General features: G+C 42.0%; 1 protein-coding gene across 2 annotated transcripts in view; it reads right to left on the reverse strand.

The window, feature by feature from the left end:
• NUP214 (nucleoporin 214) overlaps positions 1-18,861 on the reverse strand; it is a 43,702-nt gene that overhangs the window by 8,261 nt on the left and 16,580 nt on the right. The window contains exons 19-32 of one of the 2 annotated variants that reach the window (XM_054084300.1): positions 18,551-18,733; positions 17,995-18,080; positions 17,809-17,892; positions 17,306-17,551; positions 16,486-16,647; positions 15,453-15,561; positions 12,101-12,176; positions 11,318-11,426; positions 9,951-10,056; positions 7,822-7,895; positions 4,296-6,062; positions 2,721-2,791; positions 2,104-2,251; positions 843-992 (exon numbers count right to left, since the gene is read on the reverse strand). In XM_054084300.1, the coding sequence (XP_053940275.1) occupies positions 843-992; positions 2,104-2,251; positions 2,721-2,791; positions 4,296-6,062; positions 7,822-7,895; positions 9,951-10,056; positions 11,318-11,426; positions 12,101-12,176; positions 15,453-15,561; positions 16,486-16,647; positions 17,306-17,551; positions 17,809-17,892; positions 17,995-18,080; positions 18,551-18,733 (3,371 nt within the window). Of the gene's footprint in view, positions 1-842; positions 993-2,103; positions 2,255-2,720; positions 2,792-4,295; positions 6,063-7,821; positions 7,896-9,950; positions 10,057-11,317; positions 11,427-12,100; positions 12,177-15,452; positions 15,562-16,485; positions 16,648-17,305; positions 17,552-17,808; positions 17,893-17,994; positions 18,081-18,550; positions 18,734-18,861 lie in introns of both variants that reach the window. The other variant, XM_054084299.1, reaches the window with a different exon arrangement.

Raw genomic sequence — 18,861 nt, forward strand, 5'->3', positions numbered from 1 at the left:
CCCTGAGGGATGGAGCTTCAGGAGACACACTTGGAGCAGAACACCAATCTTCATCAGCGTTGACTGCAAGAATGGTCTGAGGATAAAGGAGAAAAGCTTTGCTCTGTTTGAATGGTCTCCATTTTTGCCTGGTAATCAACAAAACGACTGGCCATTCAGTTCTAACGAACACATGGCAGTCACCACTACTTTTGTGGCTGGATCTTTGGGCAGATGACAGTAAAAAAAACCAAGGGGATTTTGTGAAACTACCAATATTTGATTCAATTAACTCAATCAACAGAGAACAACACCTCAACCACAGAATAAAGTGATGATGACAGGTCAGACTGATTTCAAAAGATAAGAGCCTAAGGCATGTCTGATATGAATTTTATGAGGAAGCTTTCCCACTGTAGACACCTGTGCATTCACCGACATGAAGAAATGGAGACAAAAGGGTTACAAAACCCAGAGTGAAGCCTGTTAGATAATATTCCAATGAAGCATCTAAAATAGGAAAAAATTATTCCGTTCCATATTCTCTACTCTTCATTTTATGGTACATAAGGCCAGAACTAATTCACATAGTTCTCTGCTCTTAAACTGCAAAGGGAATTTCTGGAATGAGCACTTGAAAATGTAGTTTATTGGATACTTTTCTGCATAAGAGATTGTAAATCTCTGCCTTGAATCCACCAGCTGAAGTCCCATTCACTAAGCCATTATCTATTTATTGCTCAGAGGTGAATCTTGTACATGTGCTGAGTCCAGGCTGCAGACAATTAAATGGTAGAAGACTCTTCTACTAAATATCTCATAGATAAGCGTAAGTGTTCATAGTGGGTGGGTTAACAAAGTACCTGCTTTGTTTGGACTGGAGAACCCAAAGCCTTGCGATGCCACGCTTCCACCGCCAGAGCTGAAAGTACCTGTAGGCTTCTGCTCTCCAAAAGATGAGCTGCCAAATCCAAAGGTCTTTGCTCCACTGTTCCCAAATAAGCTAGAAGAATCTGGGGAGATGAAGAATAGTCATGAAGCTCACAACAGACAGTATTCTATGTTACCCTTCATAAACTGGATAACAAAAAAGGGAAACCTCTTTTACTTCCCCAGCCCTAAAGACAGCCACTAATAGACAGTGACTGATTCTTCCATTTACAGTTAAATCCCTTACAGCTTCTAGAAAAAAAAATTCTAATAGTCCCTTAAAGTCCATGGCACAAAGGAACCCGGGAGCAGCATTAATATATTCTTAACTACTTTTCATGCCTCCTTTTGTTAGGTTGGTTGGCTGGGCAAGAAGCAACATGTGCGAGGGCAGGTTTAGCATCTATTATGCAGGCTGATTTAGCGAAGATACACAGGCAGAGTAATGCCTTTTAGTTAATAATGGCAGGACAAGTGCCAAGTCCCTCGTTCCAAAGAGGGCTTTAACAAAATTTCTCTCACCAACACAGCTTTCATAACGCTTGTAAGAGTTTATCAGTGAGAGACCCACCTGGCCTATCAAAGCTGGATAAAACTTGACAAAAGGAACCACTGAACATAGTTTTCTTTCCTATGTCCATGTGACCAAAAAAAAAAAAACCACATCTCCTTCTAAATATGAAAAATGACTGAGAGCTTATCCATATATTACAGCAAATTCTGATAAAATTTCTTCCATGTGCTGAACAAAGACATCCATTTCTAGGACAAAGCTGAAGAAGCTGCTATCCATCATGCACTTGCTAACTTGGTTTCACTTGAGCATGGCATTCTTAACAGTATTTACAGTGTTAGGGCAGATGAGAAATAATTAACACTTTCTAACTTTCAACCAAGTCAGAATCTTTCAGAACATTCCATTTTAAACCAGCATTTGGCAAAGAATTTCCTATAGAATACAGATTTTCTTCACACTACTTGCATCATTTGTTTCAACACCTTCCCTACTTGTTTTCCATAAACCTAAAAGAAAAATTCCAGGTTACACATCGTGCATTACATGCATACTCTGTCTCTGTTACCCCAGAAGCCTTTCATGTTAACATAGAATTTACCCAAAGACAACTACAGCAGAAGAGCACATGGGATCACAAATCAAGAATAAGAAATGTGCTGTGATTTCTGTTCACTTACTCTGAGAAGCTGCAGATCCAAATCCTCCACTGGAGGAACTGAAAGGATTCTTACTAGCTGCATCCTGACTTGGCTTTCCTCCCAAACCACTGAAGAAACCTCTCCCACCACTTCCAGATCCAAACAAGCCTCCACTAGAAGAAGATGGCTGCTAGAACACAAAATGGACAAAAAGAAGATTTAGAAGAAGTCAAAGTAGCACATTTCCCCAAGGCTGATTTTTCTATCTGGTCTATTCCTTCAGTGTACGAAGGGGCTGAGGAACCAGCAAGCAATTACCTTCCAACACGTAATGCAATCAAAGGCTTAAACCTCACCTACGGTACAGAATAAAGAAACTTGCCCTACATTGTCCTCTTCCCACTTAGCATGGAAGAGAGGCAGATGGCTCTCTATCTTGCATGTGATAAAATGTCTGTCTCTCCACGCCCCTTAGAAAACATTCATGCAGACGCTGCTTCGCTGCCCACTGCAATAGCAAATCTCTCGGGAACAAACTGGGATGCTTTTTACTGAGCATGTCAAATTGTATCTCTTTTCTGCAATAGGTAGGGAACCTTAGACAATTCCACTGTATACAGCAGCCTCTTGTTTCTATAAAAGCAATAAATACTTGCCTGGCCAAAGACAGTGCCTCCAGTATTAGCTGCTTGCCCAAACACAGAACCTGTGTTACTAGAACCAAAACCTGCCAAGAAAAGGAAAGGAAAATAAACCACCAGGACTATTACTAGGGTAGAAGACAATTCAAGGAGGTGACGTTAGTCTAGAACAGGGAAAGGACAGCCCTCCCATGCCAAAACAAGAGGATACAAATGATGTTACCAAATGTATCTTGGTTGGACAAATGTAAAAGTATGTGCCAACACACAAATAATAAATTCCATTGAAAGTTTATCTGAAAGTCATTCTCCTTTTCTCTTCAGCCAACTTAAAAACAAGCAGAAAATAAAAGGCTTTTTCGCTTGTGGGATTGTTCATGACTTGCAGCATTCTTAGAGCAATGGTAACAGAAATCCGATTTTCTTATATTGTTAGCAAGTCATGAACAAGCGCTGTACCATTCTGATTTCCCTTGAGTAGGGATGATCTGAGCTTTGTTACCTAAAGATTCCCGTTATAGATAATGAAATGTTTTGATTAAAAAAAGAACTCCCCATTCCATTTCCCAGTTCACTTAAATGTGCATTTTGTAATAAAACTTGCATTTCTATAATTAGGAACACCCTTCTCAAGCAGAGTTCACTTCCCTCAATTTAACCGTTCACTGTTACTGTAGTTAAAAATGAGCAAGCAATTTGCCTACAGTGCCATCATTTTTAATTAAATAAGCCTAATTAGTTTTTCTTCCTTGGAAATACACGTTCGCTATTATTACTATGTACTTTTCAATTTTCCTTGGGAGATCACTGAAGATTGTACAGATAAAGCTTTGGAAAAAACCAACAATATATTGCAGCAATGTGGAGAACAAAAGAAGGCTGGCAGAGAAGGTTTGATCTGTGAAGTATTCAATTTAGCTGTTTAGATTGGCAGCTGATGGCCATGTTACCACTATATTTGATTTTCAGATGTTTCCAAATGCAAAATCGGATTTAACAGATTAATTCATTGCTAACCCACCACTTTGAGGGTTTAATGGATTTTGCCATCTCAGATCATGAAAGAATACTATACCTGGCTATAAATCCTCTGCTGCACGTACTCAAAGCAGCCCGCTGAAGGAAACGCTGCACCTGTACTCATTGCCTTAATTACAGCCTCAGAGCTGCTCTGAGACCTCAGTGCAATGATTTACAACAATATCCTAATTTGAGATCTTTCTTACTGTGCTCAATCCAACCCACCTATTGTGCAACAAGCAGGACAATATGTAACCAAAAATTACATCAAGGTGGACTTGGAAGCATAAAATCAATGCAAGCCTGAATTGAAAAGGCTACGTCGAGGTCTACTGGTGCAGAGCAAAACTTCTTCGTCTCCAACATTAGCCTCGCGCTCACACACACGGCAGCTCCTATTCTTCATAACTGAAAACCAAAACCCAACTCAATCCAAAAAACATTAAGTGTCATACAGAAAAGAAAAAAAGGCATTAAAACCCATCCTGCTTTCCCCAGGGATGGCCTGCTCTCTGTATTCCAGCCAGACAGAACCGCTGGGATATCACATCCCCTGAAGCTTCTTCTTACCTGAAGCTTGGCAGAAGCTGAACCCAGCAGATGATGTTGTAGTAGTAACAGCGGCAGCGCTACCAAAAACAGATCCCCCTTGCCCAAAGCCAGTGTTCTGCCCAAACACTGGAGGGCTGCTTTGTCCAAACAATCCACCTCCAGTGCTGGCAGACGGCTGTCCGAAGGAAAAGGAGCCGGTGCTGTTGGTGCTAGCTGGTGCTCCAAAAACATTACCACTGCTTGAGGCTGCCGTGGAAGCCGCTGGCTGGCCAAAAGCTGGCATTGTCCCAAAACCAGACTGGCTAAAAGTAAAACCACTTGAAGTACTGCTTGCTGGTTGCCCAAAGGTGGGTGCTTGTCCAAAGGCTGGCTGACCAAAGCCCCCGGTAGTGGTGGTGCCAAAAACAGAAGTACCGAAACCTGAGGTGGCAGCCTGCGTGGTGGCGGTTGCAGTGGACAAGGTACTGGTGGCGAGTTGCCCAAATGGAGAGGATGCAGCGGTACCTGCTGGTGGTTGTCCAAAAACGGGTGGGGTGGACGGAGTGGCAGCTGTATCACCAGTAGGCTGACTAAACGCTGAGCCAGAATTGCTGGAACTTGGAGGCTGAGAGAACACCGAGGAACTCGCAGAAGTGGGGGCAAATACAGAGGCACCAACAGCTGGGCTTTGAACACATGTAGTAATGTCAGAGGTAGCAGCCAACACACTTGTTGCTTCTGCAGGAGAGGCGATGTTTGTTGTAGAGGTTGTCACTGAGATGTTCTGATCTGGTGGGGCAGATGCAGAGACAGCAGGAGGCACTAGTGCCTTCAAATCACTTGTGGAGGCAGAAGTAGCAACAGCATCAGTGGGAGGTGCCGCCAATGTGGTACCAGAGGCCACAGAAACAGTGTTTCCAGTTGTGGCCTGGGGCAAAGCGGGTTCTTTAACAGACTCGGAAAGCTGTATCTGTGGCTGTGGTGACTGTGCTACTGGAGGTGAAGACCCAGCTGCTGCAGCTTCATTTTCCAATGGCTTTTCTGACACAGATGATAATTTGGCATCCCCTGCACTCTTATTAGTAGTTGCAGCAGTGACGGCAGTTTGTGATGAACTCAAGAAACTTCCAAATGAGAGAGATGTGGAAGCAGAAACAGTAGAAGGGGTAGAGGCGGATGTGCTCGTACTGTTTGCTTGCTGAATACCAAATGAAAAGGTGGGTTTGCTGCCACTAGAGCCTCCAAGATTAAACACCCCTGAAGACACTGTGCTGGTTATCTGGACGTTGCCAAAGAGACTGCCTGTGGTACTGGTGCTGACAGACAGGGATGCTGTGCCAGCTGATGTGGCCGACGTTGAAGCAGATTCTCCAGCTTTTCCTAATGACAGGGGAGTACCAAAAGTAAACCCAAAAGGTATTGTAGATGTTTTAGTTGACTGTGCTCCGGCAACACTGGTAGATGGTGCTTTAGGTGTGGCTTTGGCATTATCATCTACTTGACCAACCCGTAGTCCTGAGAAGCTCCCAAGAGTTTCCCCAGCTAGATTGCTCTGAAACAAGTGATCTCCTGGTTTAGATGAAGGGATATCCAGCTTGCCAGAGGCTGTGGTGGGAGCAGATGATGATGTTGCCGTAGGTTTGCTTGACTGGGTGCCATCTGCTGAGGAGCTACTTGCTACTAAGGCTCCCGGAGCACTCGCTGGCTTGAGGGACCCAAAAGCAAAAGAGCTCTCAGGGACTACTCCAAATTTGGTACCCCCAGCAAGCGAAAATGAATCAGGCTGAGCAGACTCTTTAGCAGTGGCTGTCAGTAAGAGAGACAGAAGTTACAAATCTATTTACAGTATGTAAAGCTCATTTATCTATCTTACAACAATAGCATGCTTTGGCGCTTCACAGATTGTTAGAGACAGTACTCTTGCCTCAAAACCATGAAGCCTCTAACCACCAGTAACTGCCACTTCCATGCGCATTCAGGAGACGGTGACATTTGAAGACTTTACAGACAGGCTTCCTGTGACAAACAATGTTGCTTTCATGTCACAGTCTCCACTTAACCATCCTTCTCGAGTACAGTTTCAGCCGTGGGCTCCTATCTCTTATTCAACAGATAAAAACTTTAAAGACCATTCGCTATTAACACCATTTTCACCACTCCTTACTTGTTTCAGCTAAACAATTCCTGGCACTAGAGAACTCCGTTTAAACCAATGGCTCAAAACAGAGTTTGGGTCATAAAAAGACTTTGTGGCAGGTGAAAAGTCTTCTCCAGAATCAAATCTTTCTTTATAATTTCAACTATAGACCACCGACCACATTCTATGTGGCCTGGTTTCAGCTTTGAAAGACAGGAGAAAAGATCTCAAATGTAATTGCCAAAGCAACTCCATTTATAAGGTACACTGCTGAAGGGTTAAGGGAGACTGGACCAGTATCATTTGATTATCCATTTCTGAGCCCTAAAGAACACAAATTCTGACTTGAAGACATGGCACTGGTGTTTGGATTATGGGTTGACTTGGACAAGGTACAGGAAATCTGTATGGAGATCAAATAATAAAGAGCAAAAGCTTCTTAGCACAGCTGGTATTATCCTTGGTTTTTTACCCTGTAAGTATATTAAGTGTATTTAAATATATTAGTAACTGACACTGAGTAATGTAGCATTTGTTTCTTCCCTAGGCACTGAAATTCCTTCTGTTGTTCTTCATCTCCAGCTAACAGAGGCAAAGATGCTCCTGCCATTCCACAGAGAAGCACAAAGTTAACTGTCCTCACACAACTCCACGGTTTACAAGTCTGTCTCCTGCACCTCCCACTCCTCCTTTAATCAGTGTTATTTACCTAAGCTTTTAGGTTAACTGAATTTTCAGGTTGTAAGCCAAGTTCTCTCTGCTTAACATCAACAGAATATTAGTAGCATTGCTGTGGCTGTGATGGTCTAAGGATTTAAGCAAGCCAAGATTTGTAAGAAGAGGTGATACCTCTTATTAGAGCAACCAATAACACTGGAGGTGAGGTTTTGACCATACAATCTCCTTCGCAAGATTGAAATCAGAGGCAGAAAACTTCAAGAATATTAAAGCGGATGTATAAGTCCCCTTTTTCCAGACTGGTTAAATACAATCTACCTATGAAATGGAAAGGCAGCCTATATAGTTAACTCAATTTTACAAGCAACACAAAGCCATCCCAAGTGTTCTCCTCTCATTACTAAATGCTCACTCCACTTAATGACAGCTTTCTGTGTCAGACCACCTCGGCAACTTTAAAATCTACAGATTAAAGACAGCAGAGGAAATGACTACAGACGTCACCCTTTTCATAAACCAGTACCTCCTAGATGTTCTTGGCAGCAAACATTTCACTTATTCCTAATTGAAAGGCAGGTGGCCTAGATTTCTGTGCATTACAGGGATTAATCCAGCATACATATATAACGGTATTGCAGCTACCACAATTTTAATAATAGAAATTCAACATAAACCAAGAACCGCACGAATTAGGAAGAGTAAGAGTTCTCTTAGCAGGGAAGAGATGTTTGCACATTCTTCCAAACTAACCTTGTGAAGAAGAGAGGCTGGGCAGCGCTGGGGATGAAGCAGCTGATGTGACAACGCCAAAATTAAATCCAGACCTAAGAAGAGAAAAGGAAAGAATAACACTTTAGCTCAAAGTGTGGAAACTTCCAACCCCATGACTAACACAATTTGAAGACTCAGATGTCCAGTAGACTTGCACAACGTCAAGTACATAGGCAGAAGAACAGTTTCTCCAACAACAAAACAGGCAGTGAGATGCAAGCACACAAACTGGGCTGTACTTGTTTCCCCTCTGACAAGGCTTCTAGATGGTTAAAGAGAGTCAGAGTTCAAAGCTCTTTTGACCACTCCTCATCCTCTCATATTCTTTCCTTTCTCCTGTATATTTCTTCCTCATTTAGCTCAGCAGCTGAATATCACATACCAAATCCTGATAGCTTGTGGGAGACTAGGGAGAGCCACAATGGTGACGAGAATTTATTTAAGACAGCTAGAAGGTAAAAGATACTGCATGTAGAAAAGGGAATAACTGGATACTACCACATGTCGAAAAGGAGATCCCCAATAGCAAGACAGAAATTAAAACTTTCCATGACTATATCACACAATAAGTATTTCATCTTGCAAAAATGCTGTGATCTTTCATAATGAGCACTGAGCTCCTCCAGAGACCTTCATTCCCTGAGGCTTTTTAAGCTTTCTCCGATTCTCAAAGACCAGCTGCTGATACAGAAGTAACGCTCTGTAACTAAGACATCGCTGACAACAGCACCGTGTTTAGCATATGGTTTTCAGACTGAGGCACTGCACGCTGGGACAAAGACAGGGTTTGTTTGCTTTGTGAATCTGAATTTCCATCTCTCAAAAGGACAATTTTAGCCCTTTGAAGAGCACTGCAAGGTGTTCAGGTAACATCCACTTGCAGAGAAATGGCTGAGACAGAAAAACTAGCCATTTGAAAGTATGTGTGTTCTGAAATACTTAATGTTATCCACATCATGAAGCAAATCAATTTGAGTATTAGATAGGTAAACATGAAGAACTAATCAAAGTAATCAATCAATCATTTCTAAGGAGTCATCCCTCCTCCTCAAATAGAGAAATATTTTTGCCATCTGTGAAAAAAAAACAAACCCTGAGAGATATTTCAGAATAACAACACATGCATAAAATGCGCCTTGCTTCGTGTTCTTGTTATGTGACAGAAGTCACCACGGTGGCAGAAGGACTCTCCGGTCACCCTAATGAACAGACTACTTCTCAAGCCAAAATATGAAATTTGTTAGTTTGTACTAAAATAAGTAATTCAGGAAGTTTGACCACCAGCACGGTTTTCAAGTCCTAATTGGGAACTCCAGCACTTCTGTCACTCTAACATCTGCCAGCATTTGAAAGCCATGTATGTACACCCAAGATTAGAAAATCTAACATCATTCTCCTTAGAATTCACCTTCAGAGGTGACTAGTGTTAATAGGACCATGTCAAGGTTTGTTTTTCTTCTCTGGGAGCAGAAGCTTCCAGTGTTCAACCTCTTCTCCTGCTACTGTAAAGCTGAAGCTCATTCTCACATGCCTCTGCACAACTTGCCAGGGATGATTTTCCTGCTACGGCTCACTAAATAAAGAACAAGGTTTATAACTAGCTATTTCTGCCTCTTTTTTCTCTTCCTTAATCACAACATAAAAGATAAAAGTTCTCTGACCCGATGGGAAGTAGCAATGTGCCCCCAGAGCCAGTGCATAAGACCATGAGTGTGTGCTTTAACCACAGTCACAATGCGCTGATCTCCAATCACCTGACGATGAGAAATACCAGCGTACACAGTGTATGATTTGTTCAATAGCCCACTACAGATAAACCCAAAAAGAAAGCCAGTCATTACTTCCTCTCGATTAGTTACAGTCTGAAAAATGGCAAAGCAATGCAAGATTGTGTTAAGATTCTCACAGAGCTTCAGCCAACCTCACTCAAGTCGGCTTCCACAAACAGGAAGGTCTTCCAAGAACTCAGGCACAACCGCTGCCCCCCAAGAGACCACGTGCAGGTGCCGTTTCGCAGTATAATGCAGCTTGTAGGTAACGCTTGCTTTAACAGCTGATACACTCATATTTAGCATCAACTACAAAGAAAAATTAACGTGCATACAGACCCCACAGAAGAAAACGAGAATGCTTTGTTAAGCTGTGCAGTTGTAGCTGGTGCTGACGTCACTGTAGAAGAGGTCACCGCTGTAACTGTTTTTACTGTCCCTTGTCCTGTAAGTTACAAGAACAAGCATTACGAATAAGAAAATGGTCCCTTGTCATCCAGCTATCAAAAAAGAAAGGAATAGCTCGCATGCAGAGTATGCACTTTTATCAGTTGGAAATAAAGCTTTTTTGCCACTTACACCAAATCTGATATTTGTGCAGAGGAACATTCTTTCTACTGTTACAACATGAGAGAACACACAACTTATTTCAGAGACTTAAAGCAGCAACATAGATCCAATTAGAGGAAAGATGTGTCACCATTTTCATAATAAAAATTAAACAATAAAAAAATAATCAATCGAGAAATCCTCCATAAAATCTCTCATCATCATATCAAAAGGCATTTGAAATTAAATGGAAGTGCCATCAAATTCAGGAGCTGACATTTTCAATAAACCAAAATTTAAGAAGCGTTTGCTAAGTCAAATATGATTCCCAGCTATTTTTGCTGCTTCTTACCCCTGGCTAAGAGGCAACCTACATCCACGGATTAAAAGCAGAAGAGCAACAGAGATGAATTTCAGGCATTTACACAAGAGGCTTATAAAACCATGTCCAATGCAAGCATTATTATCCAATGCACATTAAAAATCAATTCCTTCCTTCCCTAAGAGTTTCCTCTTCTCCCGTTTGCACCGAACGATACAAACTGAGCACTTCTTTCCTAAGAAGCTTCTAAGCTTTACACAACAGACTACACTATCTGAACTGGCTTTGAGATTGGTCATACAGCTCAGTGCTCAATAGACATAGCACCTGAATTAGCTCATTTCAGGCCAGTTCAGGTACCCTCGCTGGGCTGCACAGAAACACTCAAATCAGGTATCAATGTATAGAAAAACTACTCCTGTTATTTCAAGATGTTATTACTGTCCTGCACAAATGCAACAAATTTTCATGTTTAAAAGACAAACAGCAAAGATGCCTGCTCTTGATTAGCTGTTAGACCACAGTAGCCTTCTGTAGATGTGCTTTCAACATTTCTTGTTAAGGGTTCATTCTGAATTAAATCCACTTTGAATGACCAATTGTATCGTTGAATTCCAGATGCAGACACAGACACAAAACATAGGGTTGTACACTAAGCCACTCTCCTGCTATTCTGTGCTTTGGTTTTCCAAATTCTCTCCCTCAAGACTGGCACAGCAGCCTCTGCAGGGAGGCAGATCTGTTTTCTCAGCGTCTTCATTTTCTGGATTGCACACGCTGACAAGCAGCAAGAGACATCCAGGCCTTATTTCCACTTCCACCAAAGACAACTCACCCGATATCTTGTTGCTAGATGACGTTGGACCAGATGTAGATGCCATAGGACACGGTGCACATACAGAGGCAGGTGGAGTCTGTCCCTTAAGTGAGTTCGTTACAGGTGTCTGAAAACACAAACCCACCTCAGGTCAGTGCAGTCTGTCCGTTAACAATGGTCCTTCTCATCCTAGTCTGGTTTTAGAAGAGTCATGCAATGACTTAAGAACAAAACAGACAAAGGTAGCTTGGGCCCATTATGTCCTGACACTTAAATACAGGGTTACTACTCTTTCAACTAGTCTCTTGCAGAAGCCAGTGGGCCTCCACAGGCAACACCTCAATTACCCCAGCGGTCAAAGACTGCTCTTTTTCTGATGTGTGGGCATAAAACCTAGCACAGCTTGTGGACCAATAAGAAATATTTTCAGTAGAGTAACAGGATGGGTAAACTACTCTCTCCCTCAATTGCCTACCACTATTTTTTTTTTTTTGTGAAAATTAGGTGTATCTGCCTAATACAGCTTCCTTTGTTGTTAGCTGCCACCCTTACTGCTGCAAGGCTGCGGCCATTAGAAAACTGCAAGTCTTCAAAAGACAGAAAAGGCAAGACATAACAAAGATAGGCCTGGCATCACACTGTCAAGGTCACAGACAAATAAATGGTTTGCTAAGGATGCAGGACAAGTTGTGAAAAGAGATTTTTTTTTTAGACAGCCTGTTCACCAACAATTAACCCCCCAAACTGTGCAATGTGCCCAGATACCATATTCCACAGGGAAAAGGTTCTATAACAAGATACCTGTTTAGCTTGATTTGTAGCAACAGTTGCCAAAACCTGGTGGACTGCCTGGGCTGCAGAGTGAGGTACAGATGATCTTAAAGAGAAAAAACCAAAACGTTAAATGAATGACTAGTCTGAAAGAGGACTTCCTCGTCTCTCAAAAAGCACAGCTTTCAGAAGTCTTGAACAACGAGCTTTATTAAGGATTCCACACACAGCTCCAAATGAACAAATCTGATTAGGAAATAAACCTCTTAAATGAATCAACCACATTTAACAAAGGATGTCTGCAAATGTGTTTAAAGCCCTAGACTTAAACGATCAAGGCTTCTTCACACGCTCTTGTCTCTGAAGAGTCAGGCCTTTCTATTTTACAGGCAGTTGACAAAAAAATCAGCAGGTAAGGAGATTACAATTTTATGCCTAGTGGATAACAAATTTAAGAAGCTTGCTCTATAGTGTGGAGCCCAGACAAGTACATGCAACTCTCAGAAATGCTGAGCAAGGAGACAAAGCTGGGGAGGAAGCACTTCATGTCTTTGAAGAGTAGAGTAAGCATTAATGAAATCATAGCAAGAACTGTGATAACATTAACCTATATTCTACATTATAGATTTCAGAATTTTGACCATGAAACAAATCTTATCTCAGAGCCAACATTACCTACTTCTAGGGTGAAGCATCTTACATGGTGTGGGCCATTAACACACAAGATATCCATGAGCTGGCAACAGCCATTCAGTTTTAGCATTTCTGTGGCTCACCAGCTCCAGCAGCTTAAATGGGCAATAACAGAAGCCCTCAGAAGCATAACAAATTCAACTCTGCCTGCATTCCCTCGGTGGCAAAGGCCAGCTTTCTCTTACCTGCACCAGCTCTTTCCATCTTTACTCAAGCCAGGTGTTCCTTAAGGCAATAAGCAACCTCTACACTACAGAAAGGGCTGAGGCTGCAAATCCCAGACAGTGAGCGAATCCAGGCATCAAAAGCTGTCTGTCTCCTAATCACGAGAACTCCCAAACTGCATTTACTATTTAGTCAAGCTACAGGCCAGCTCACAGAAATTTCCCACCATATTCCAAAGGAAGGGGACACACAAGAAACAGTCATTTTGCATAGCCATCTGGTCTTAGACAGGGTTTTGTGCCTCAGGCAGCTTTGCATCACTAATAAGTCCTTCTTTCCAGCAACGAGTGCTCTCTCTCTATGGTGCATGGCTTGAATTTACCTTCTGCCCAGACAAAAAGTAAAGCGAACACAGAAAACTTCACATTAACATTGGAAAGAGTCCTGTTGGAAAGGTGCAGTTGTAAATTTCAAGTTCATATGTACTCCAAACAAAGAAGAAAACGGTGGAATGTCTGTGAAATTCATGGTAAGGTGGGACCTTTTCCCCAGAAAAGCTTCAAGATCCCTTGTCCCACTGCTCCTCTGACAAGACTATGAAAAGGCTGGATTTGATTTCAGTTGTGGAGAGGTTTTGCACTGAAAACTGTATCTGAATAACTGGACTGGGACTACCAACAAACCCAGCCACAGCCCACTGAACAACTGCTAACAGCTGAAAAATCATTTCTGCTTAACAACCCGAAGAGTGTGCTGTGGTGGCAAAAGAGAGCCAGGATGTCTGAAGTAGCAAAAACTGATGAATTAACTTTGCTGGGTGAATGCTCCTTATTTTAGTGCTGAATCTGACTGGCAGGCACAGGTTCATTTGGGTAGAAATTTTAAAGAGTACATTTTTATGAGGTCAGCTATAAAATAAGACTGTAAAAAGTCTTCAAGAGATCAAGCTAGCTGGTACTCTATAAATTAGAGAGATCAATCAATATTGTCACTCTAAAATTACTTGAAAGCAAGACAGGTCTTTAAGTACAGCTCAAGTGAAAACCAATCTCAGATATGTACTGCAGGCTCACGTCCTTGTCTATGTACAGCCAGTACCCTCTTTTCTCTCTTTTTTTCATCATAGCTTTGATGAAACAAAGGGTGGAGAACTCTTCCCAGTCATAACACTGCTTTTAGCAAGATCTCCCAAACAAAGCTGTTAGCAAATTTTACTTTCAAAAGATGCACCATTGTCCTCCCCCCTGCTCAGTTTATCACCTTTAGGACAAAATAAAGGAGCAAAAAGCTCCCAAATTGTTTCCCAATTAAAATGCAGAAGAAATCATGAAGTAAATGCCAGGTCAGCAGCAGAGTACCACCGCTGTGAGACTCTGTACCCTTTAGGAAAAGCTGCATCAAAGGAATTTCACCTTTTTTGTTTGACAGCAAAGAGTACACACACGTATGAAACCCAGAAATTATGGAACAATAGAAACTGCTCCAGGAGCTGCACGTAGAGCCCACAGTTACATGGATAAAGCATTTGCAGCTCCATGTGGAATGATAATCAGATGTATGCAGTGAGTTTATCCTGCTTTAAGCAACAACCTCAACTTTGCTCAGAGTTTTCAGTAGTGTCCTTGCTTCCCTTGCCCAGAAATGGCCATTCATTATCTTGATCATAAGCAATGGTAGGAACTCCAAGCAAAGACAGTTTCAAGGTCATTACCATGACAGGGAAAAGGACTTAGTTCCGCGGCTGGTGACAGAGACTGGTGATAAAACAGAAATCTCTGGAATGAGCCGAGCTGGCTGTTGTCTGTAGGAGGCAGAGAATTAGGAAAGCCAAGTGCTACAGCTCACTCAGGAGAAATCTTTGCAAATTCAAGGTTAAATACCAGAAGACAACATTCACAATTTACTCATGAGGAAGATAGCCTTGCAGCTCTGTATTTTCCCAAAGTGATCGGCCCCTACTGACACCCAAATCCTTCAGTCAAATTTCTGATGTCAAAAATATTAAGATAAGTTTCCAGAAAAGCCAGAGAGTGGTTTCCCCTCCCTTAGGGGGTGAATCTGGGAATAGACAGAAGAGGCATAACTCAAAGTTTGCTCTGCAATAAATGACAAAGTAAAAGGAAAAACATCTAGACAGACCACAGATCACACTAGGTGACAGAGGTGTACACTTTCCTCATAGAGAGGCAGAACAGAGGTAGTGACTGATCCAAAGTACATATTAGCAGTAAAACCACTGAATCCCAAAAGGAGGGGATGTACAAAAATGCATTTCACAGACTAATGGAGAAGGAGGTTAATTCTAGTCTCATCAATTGTTCAGGACAAGCCATTAGCAAACCCTTGAATGATCTAGAAAGAAAATAATTCTTTTCATCTCACAAACCTAGTATTCTTTTCTAAATGCATTCACATTAAGTCCCGCATGGTCAGACTATGTAAAATACTACTGCTGCTCCCCACTGGCAGATGTGCTTTATTGCAAGTGCTACCAAAGGCTGCCAGAAAGAGGCTACCCACTCACCCTATTACCGCAGAGACAGCTGGCGTCAATGCACCAGTCTTGAGTTCTCGCACATTCACCACCTGAGGAACGTTTTTCAGAGTTGATTCAGTCAAGGAGGTGCTTACAGCTTTAAAGGGGAAAAAAAAAAAAGAAAGAAAAGAGGTAAAGATGATTTCTATATCAAGCAGTTTTTTCAACTTGGTGCTGATGAGTAACTCCATTCAAGTTTCTAGAAGGCATGTGGTGTATCTGGCCCAAAATGTTTTCTCGGCCTTCAATAAGGACACCAAAGAAATGTGCAGCTTTCTATATAATTACTGTGCTTTTCCTTGCTAGCAGATCAAATTTAAATATTCTTATAAATTTTTCCTTATCTACATTGTAACTTCCTAGTTTAAACAGAAATGACCTGTGTAGTTACAGCCCCAGGCTCTGCCAGAATTCATGTCACTAGTCCGCTTGCTGCTCTTATTCTCTCCTTGGGCAAGGAAAAGAAACCAGTCCAATTCCTCTACCCATAACTGAATTTTGTTTCTTTTCTGCAGTGATGCTGCAGTACTGGGAAAGCACCAAAAAAATGTCTAAAACCAAACAAGAACAATTTATATCGATCCCCAATTCAACTCAAAACCTTGCAAGCAGATCCCAGGCTTAACTGAACAGTTCACCTTTAACTTATCAATATTAAAATCGTTTTGTAATTCAGTTCTTTAATTGTTCAGCTAATAATGAAGAGCTATTAACATAGGCCTTTCTCTGCTCTCCAACAGCATTTCTTGCACGAGAGCAAGTGCCATTCCAGGATCTCTTAGGAATCATTGACATTTCTGCCACTGCACAAATGAGAAGGGGTACAAAGAAACGTGAAGTGGGAGCTTCTCAGGCATTTCATACCAGTAGCTTATAGGGTAGAAGGAAGACAAATCCTGGGTAGCTCAGAGGTGCAACAAATGCATATCTGTGTCACATTTTGTTTGATGATCATCTTTTTTCCTGTGAAAGCCACATTCAACTGCTCAGAGACCACTTGGGCAAATAGCCATCCTTTTACCTGGGGATTGGTTAGCCATCTGCCTCCGCAGAGCTGCAGCAGCAGCTGCTTGTGGTGCTGGAACAGTGACAGTGGGAGCAGGGGCCCCATGTTTCACAGTCTTTGTTGCAAGCATTGTACTGTCTGCCCCTTGTGGTATGATTCTGTTTGAAGACGTAGGTACTAAAAAACAAACGAACAAAAAATTTACAGTTCACTGTATCTCTACAAGTCAGGGCAACTTGAAAGTCTTTGCTGAACTACAGTTCCTCTAAGTACACAGCTTCATTCTGACAAGACTGGCACACAGGCCTTTTAAATAATCAACACAATATGTCCCTGGCAGTTTCTGTACATCCCAGAAAACTTTGCAAGTAAGCCTCAATAGCTGTCATTTCGATGCACAGCATGATTTTTAGTTTGCTGTTACAGACACTTCTGCTGACACCTTACTTTTCCCTCTGGCTACAGAGATTAAAAAAAAACTTCTTTTGCACAAGGAAAACTGAGTGTATGCAAATATAGTTCTTACTGTGACTCACGGGGCTCAGAAATCCTAAGCTTGGCCACACCAACCAAACGCAGTAGTACTTCAGTGCTCTGGGCTCTATTTTAAGAAATCACTGCATATCCTTCAGGCAAATTACTAACAGAAGGCAATGCTACCTAGAGTCAGTGCTAACTGTTTCTGGAAACCCGGCAATGCCAATCTGCACGCTTCAATCTCATTTCTCCAGCACCTGAAGCACTGGCAATGGATAAAATGGTTAAAGATACTGACAAGAACACATGGCAAATAGAACACATGGCAAATAGAATAGACATTACAAAAACAACTTACACAAAGTACCCAGGGAGACGTTCTGCTTCCCAAAGGATGGCGACTGAGCCACCAAACCAGGCTGGATAGAGGGAGTACGGACCACAGGAGCGTGACGAGGGACTTGGACTGGAGCAGTCTCTTCTTCCTGGTCCACTGCCTGTGTATCATCATTCTCCAACGACTGGGAGACTGAGGATGTTGAACTGACTTCATCCAAATCTTCATAGTATCTTGTGGACAAGAAGGCAGACCGGGACAAACTTGCTGCAATATCACAAACAAAATCACGTGTATATTAAGGGAACCATCCAGCCTAACAGTCAAAACAGAGACACTTTATTTTAACATTCTCTTCTACTGGCTTGTTCCAACCATACATCAATGGGATTTGACTTCTTAACTGCCATAAAGGCAGCTCTCAACATGACGGTAACTGAAGGAAATTCCCTAGTGGATCGTGGAACAGGAAATGAGAAATAGGGGTTGAGGAGAAAGCACTTCAGACTTCCATGGTAGCTTACCTGGAGCTGTAGACCTAATTGGTGGAGTCTTCCTCTTTGCTAGAAAACTCCTCAACTGTGCCTGCTTCACAGGAGATAATTTAGCTGGAAAATCAAGGACAGTTATTAGTCTATAATCAAACTGCAAGTCGAAACAAAGTAATTCACATTTATGGTGTGAATGCCAGGAAAAAAAGAATTAATTACCAGGTACTTTAGGCAGAGGTTTGATGTGTGATTCCAAGCTAGTTTTCATCAAGGCATTGCGCAGGCTTTCAAGGTCACTGTCAAAACTGGGACAAGGCAAAGCAGTGAAAAAAAATAATCAGCAGAAAGAAACCAACCAAATCGGGAACAAAAGGGGCCAAAAGAGCCACTAGAATCATTGCCTTGTCTGGAAGAATAATTGAATCTTCTAGATACGGTGCTATTTAAACACATGCATCTTTAATTATTTTAGAAATACCAAGAGCCGTTCAGTTCTTCCCCTGAATTCAGACAAAAAAACAGCAGTACCTCAGCCTGGAGGCTCTACTATCCCGTTTACCATAAAAAGCATGACTTTTAGGGGAAATATCTGATAAGCATCTAACAGTGTCTGTGAACAACGAGCTTCTATACTACCTGGGCATAGTTCAGGATAATTTTTAGGACATTCTGTCCTCCCTTATCATGTCCACAAAACATGTGGAGGATGCACTCTTGCACATTGTTGGGGGCAAGAGAGGAGTGCCAACACCACTCAGGAACTTGTTTCACATACCTTTCAGCACTGTTAAGAGAAGATGTATCACTGGGAACGCTCCACTGAGATGTCTGATTATACAGTCGGAGCTGCTGAAGGCTGTTCACGAGATGATTTAGTCTCTTCCTCTGCTGATTGATTATTTCCCGGTTGTTAGCCAGGGTGTTAAACAAAGTCTCTCGCTCAGGAACTATCAAACGCCTTAGGACATGAGATGAAGATACAGGGATAAGGACCATTCTATGCATCTGGCCACAAGCAGGCATGCATACACAAAGTAGTTTAGTGATTCTAAGTACTTAAACTCCATGAGGTCAAATATGGTTTTG

The sequence above is a fragment of the Cuculus canorus genome, chromosome 19 (assembly GCF_017976375.1).
Source record: "Cuculus canorus isolate bCucCan1 chromosome 19, bCucCan1.pri, whole genome shotgun sequence".
Lineage (NCBI taxonomy): Eukaryota > Metazoa > Chordata > Aves > Cuculiformes > Cuculidae > Cuculus > Cuculus canorus.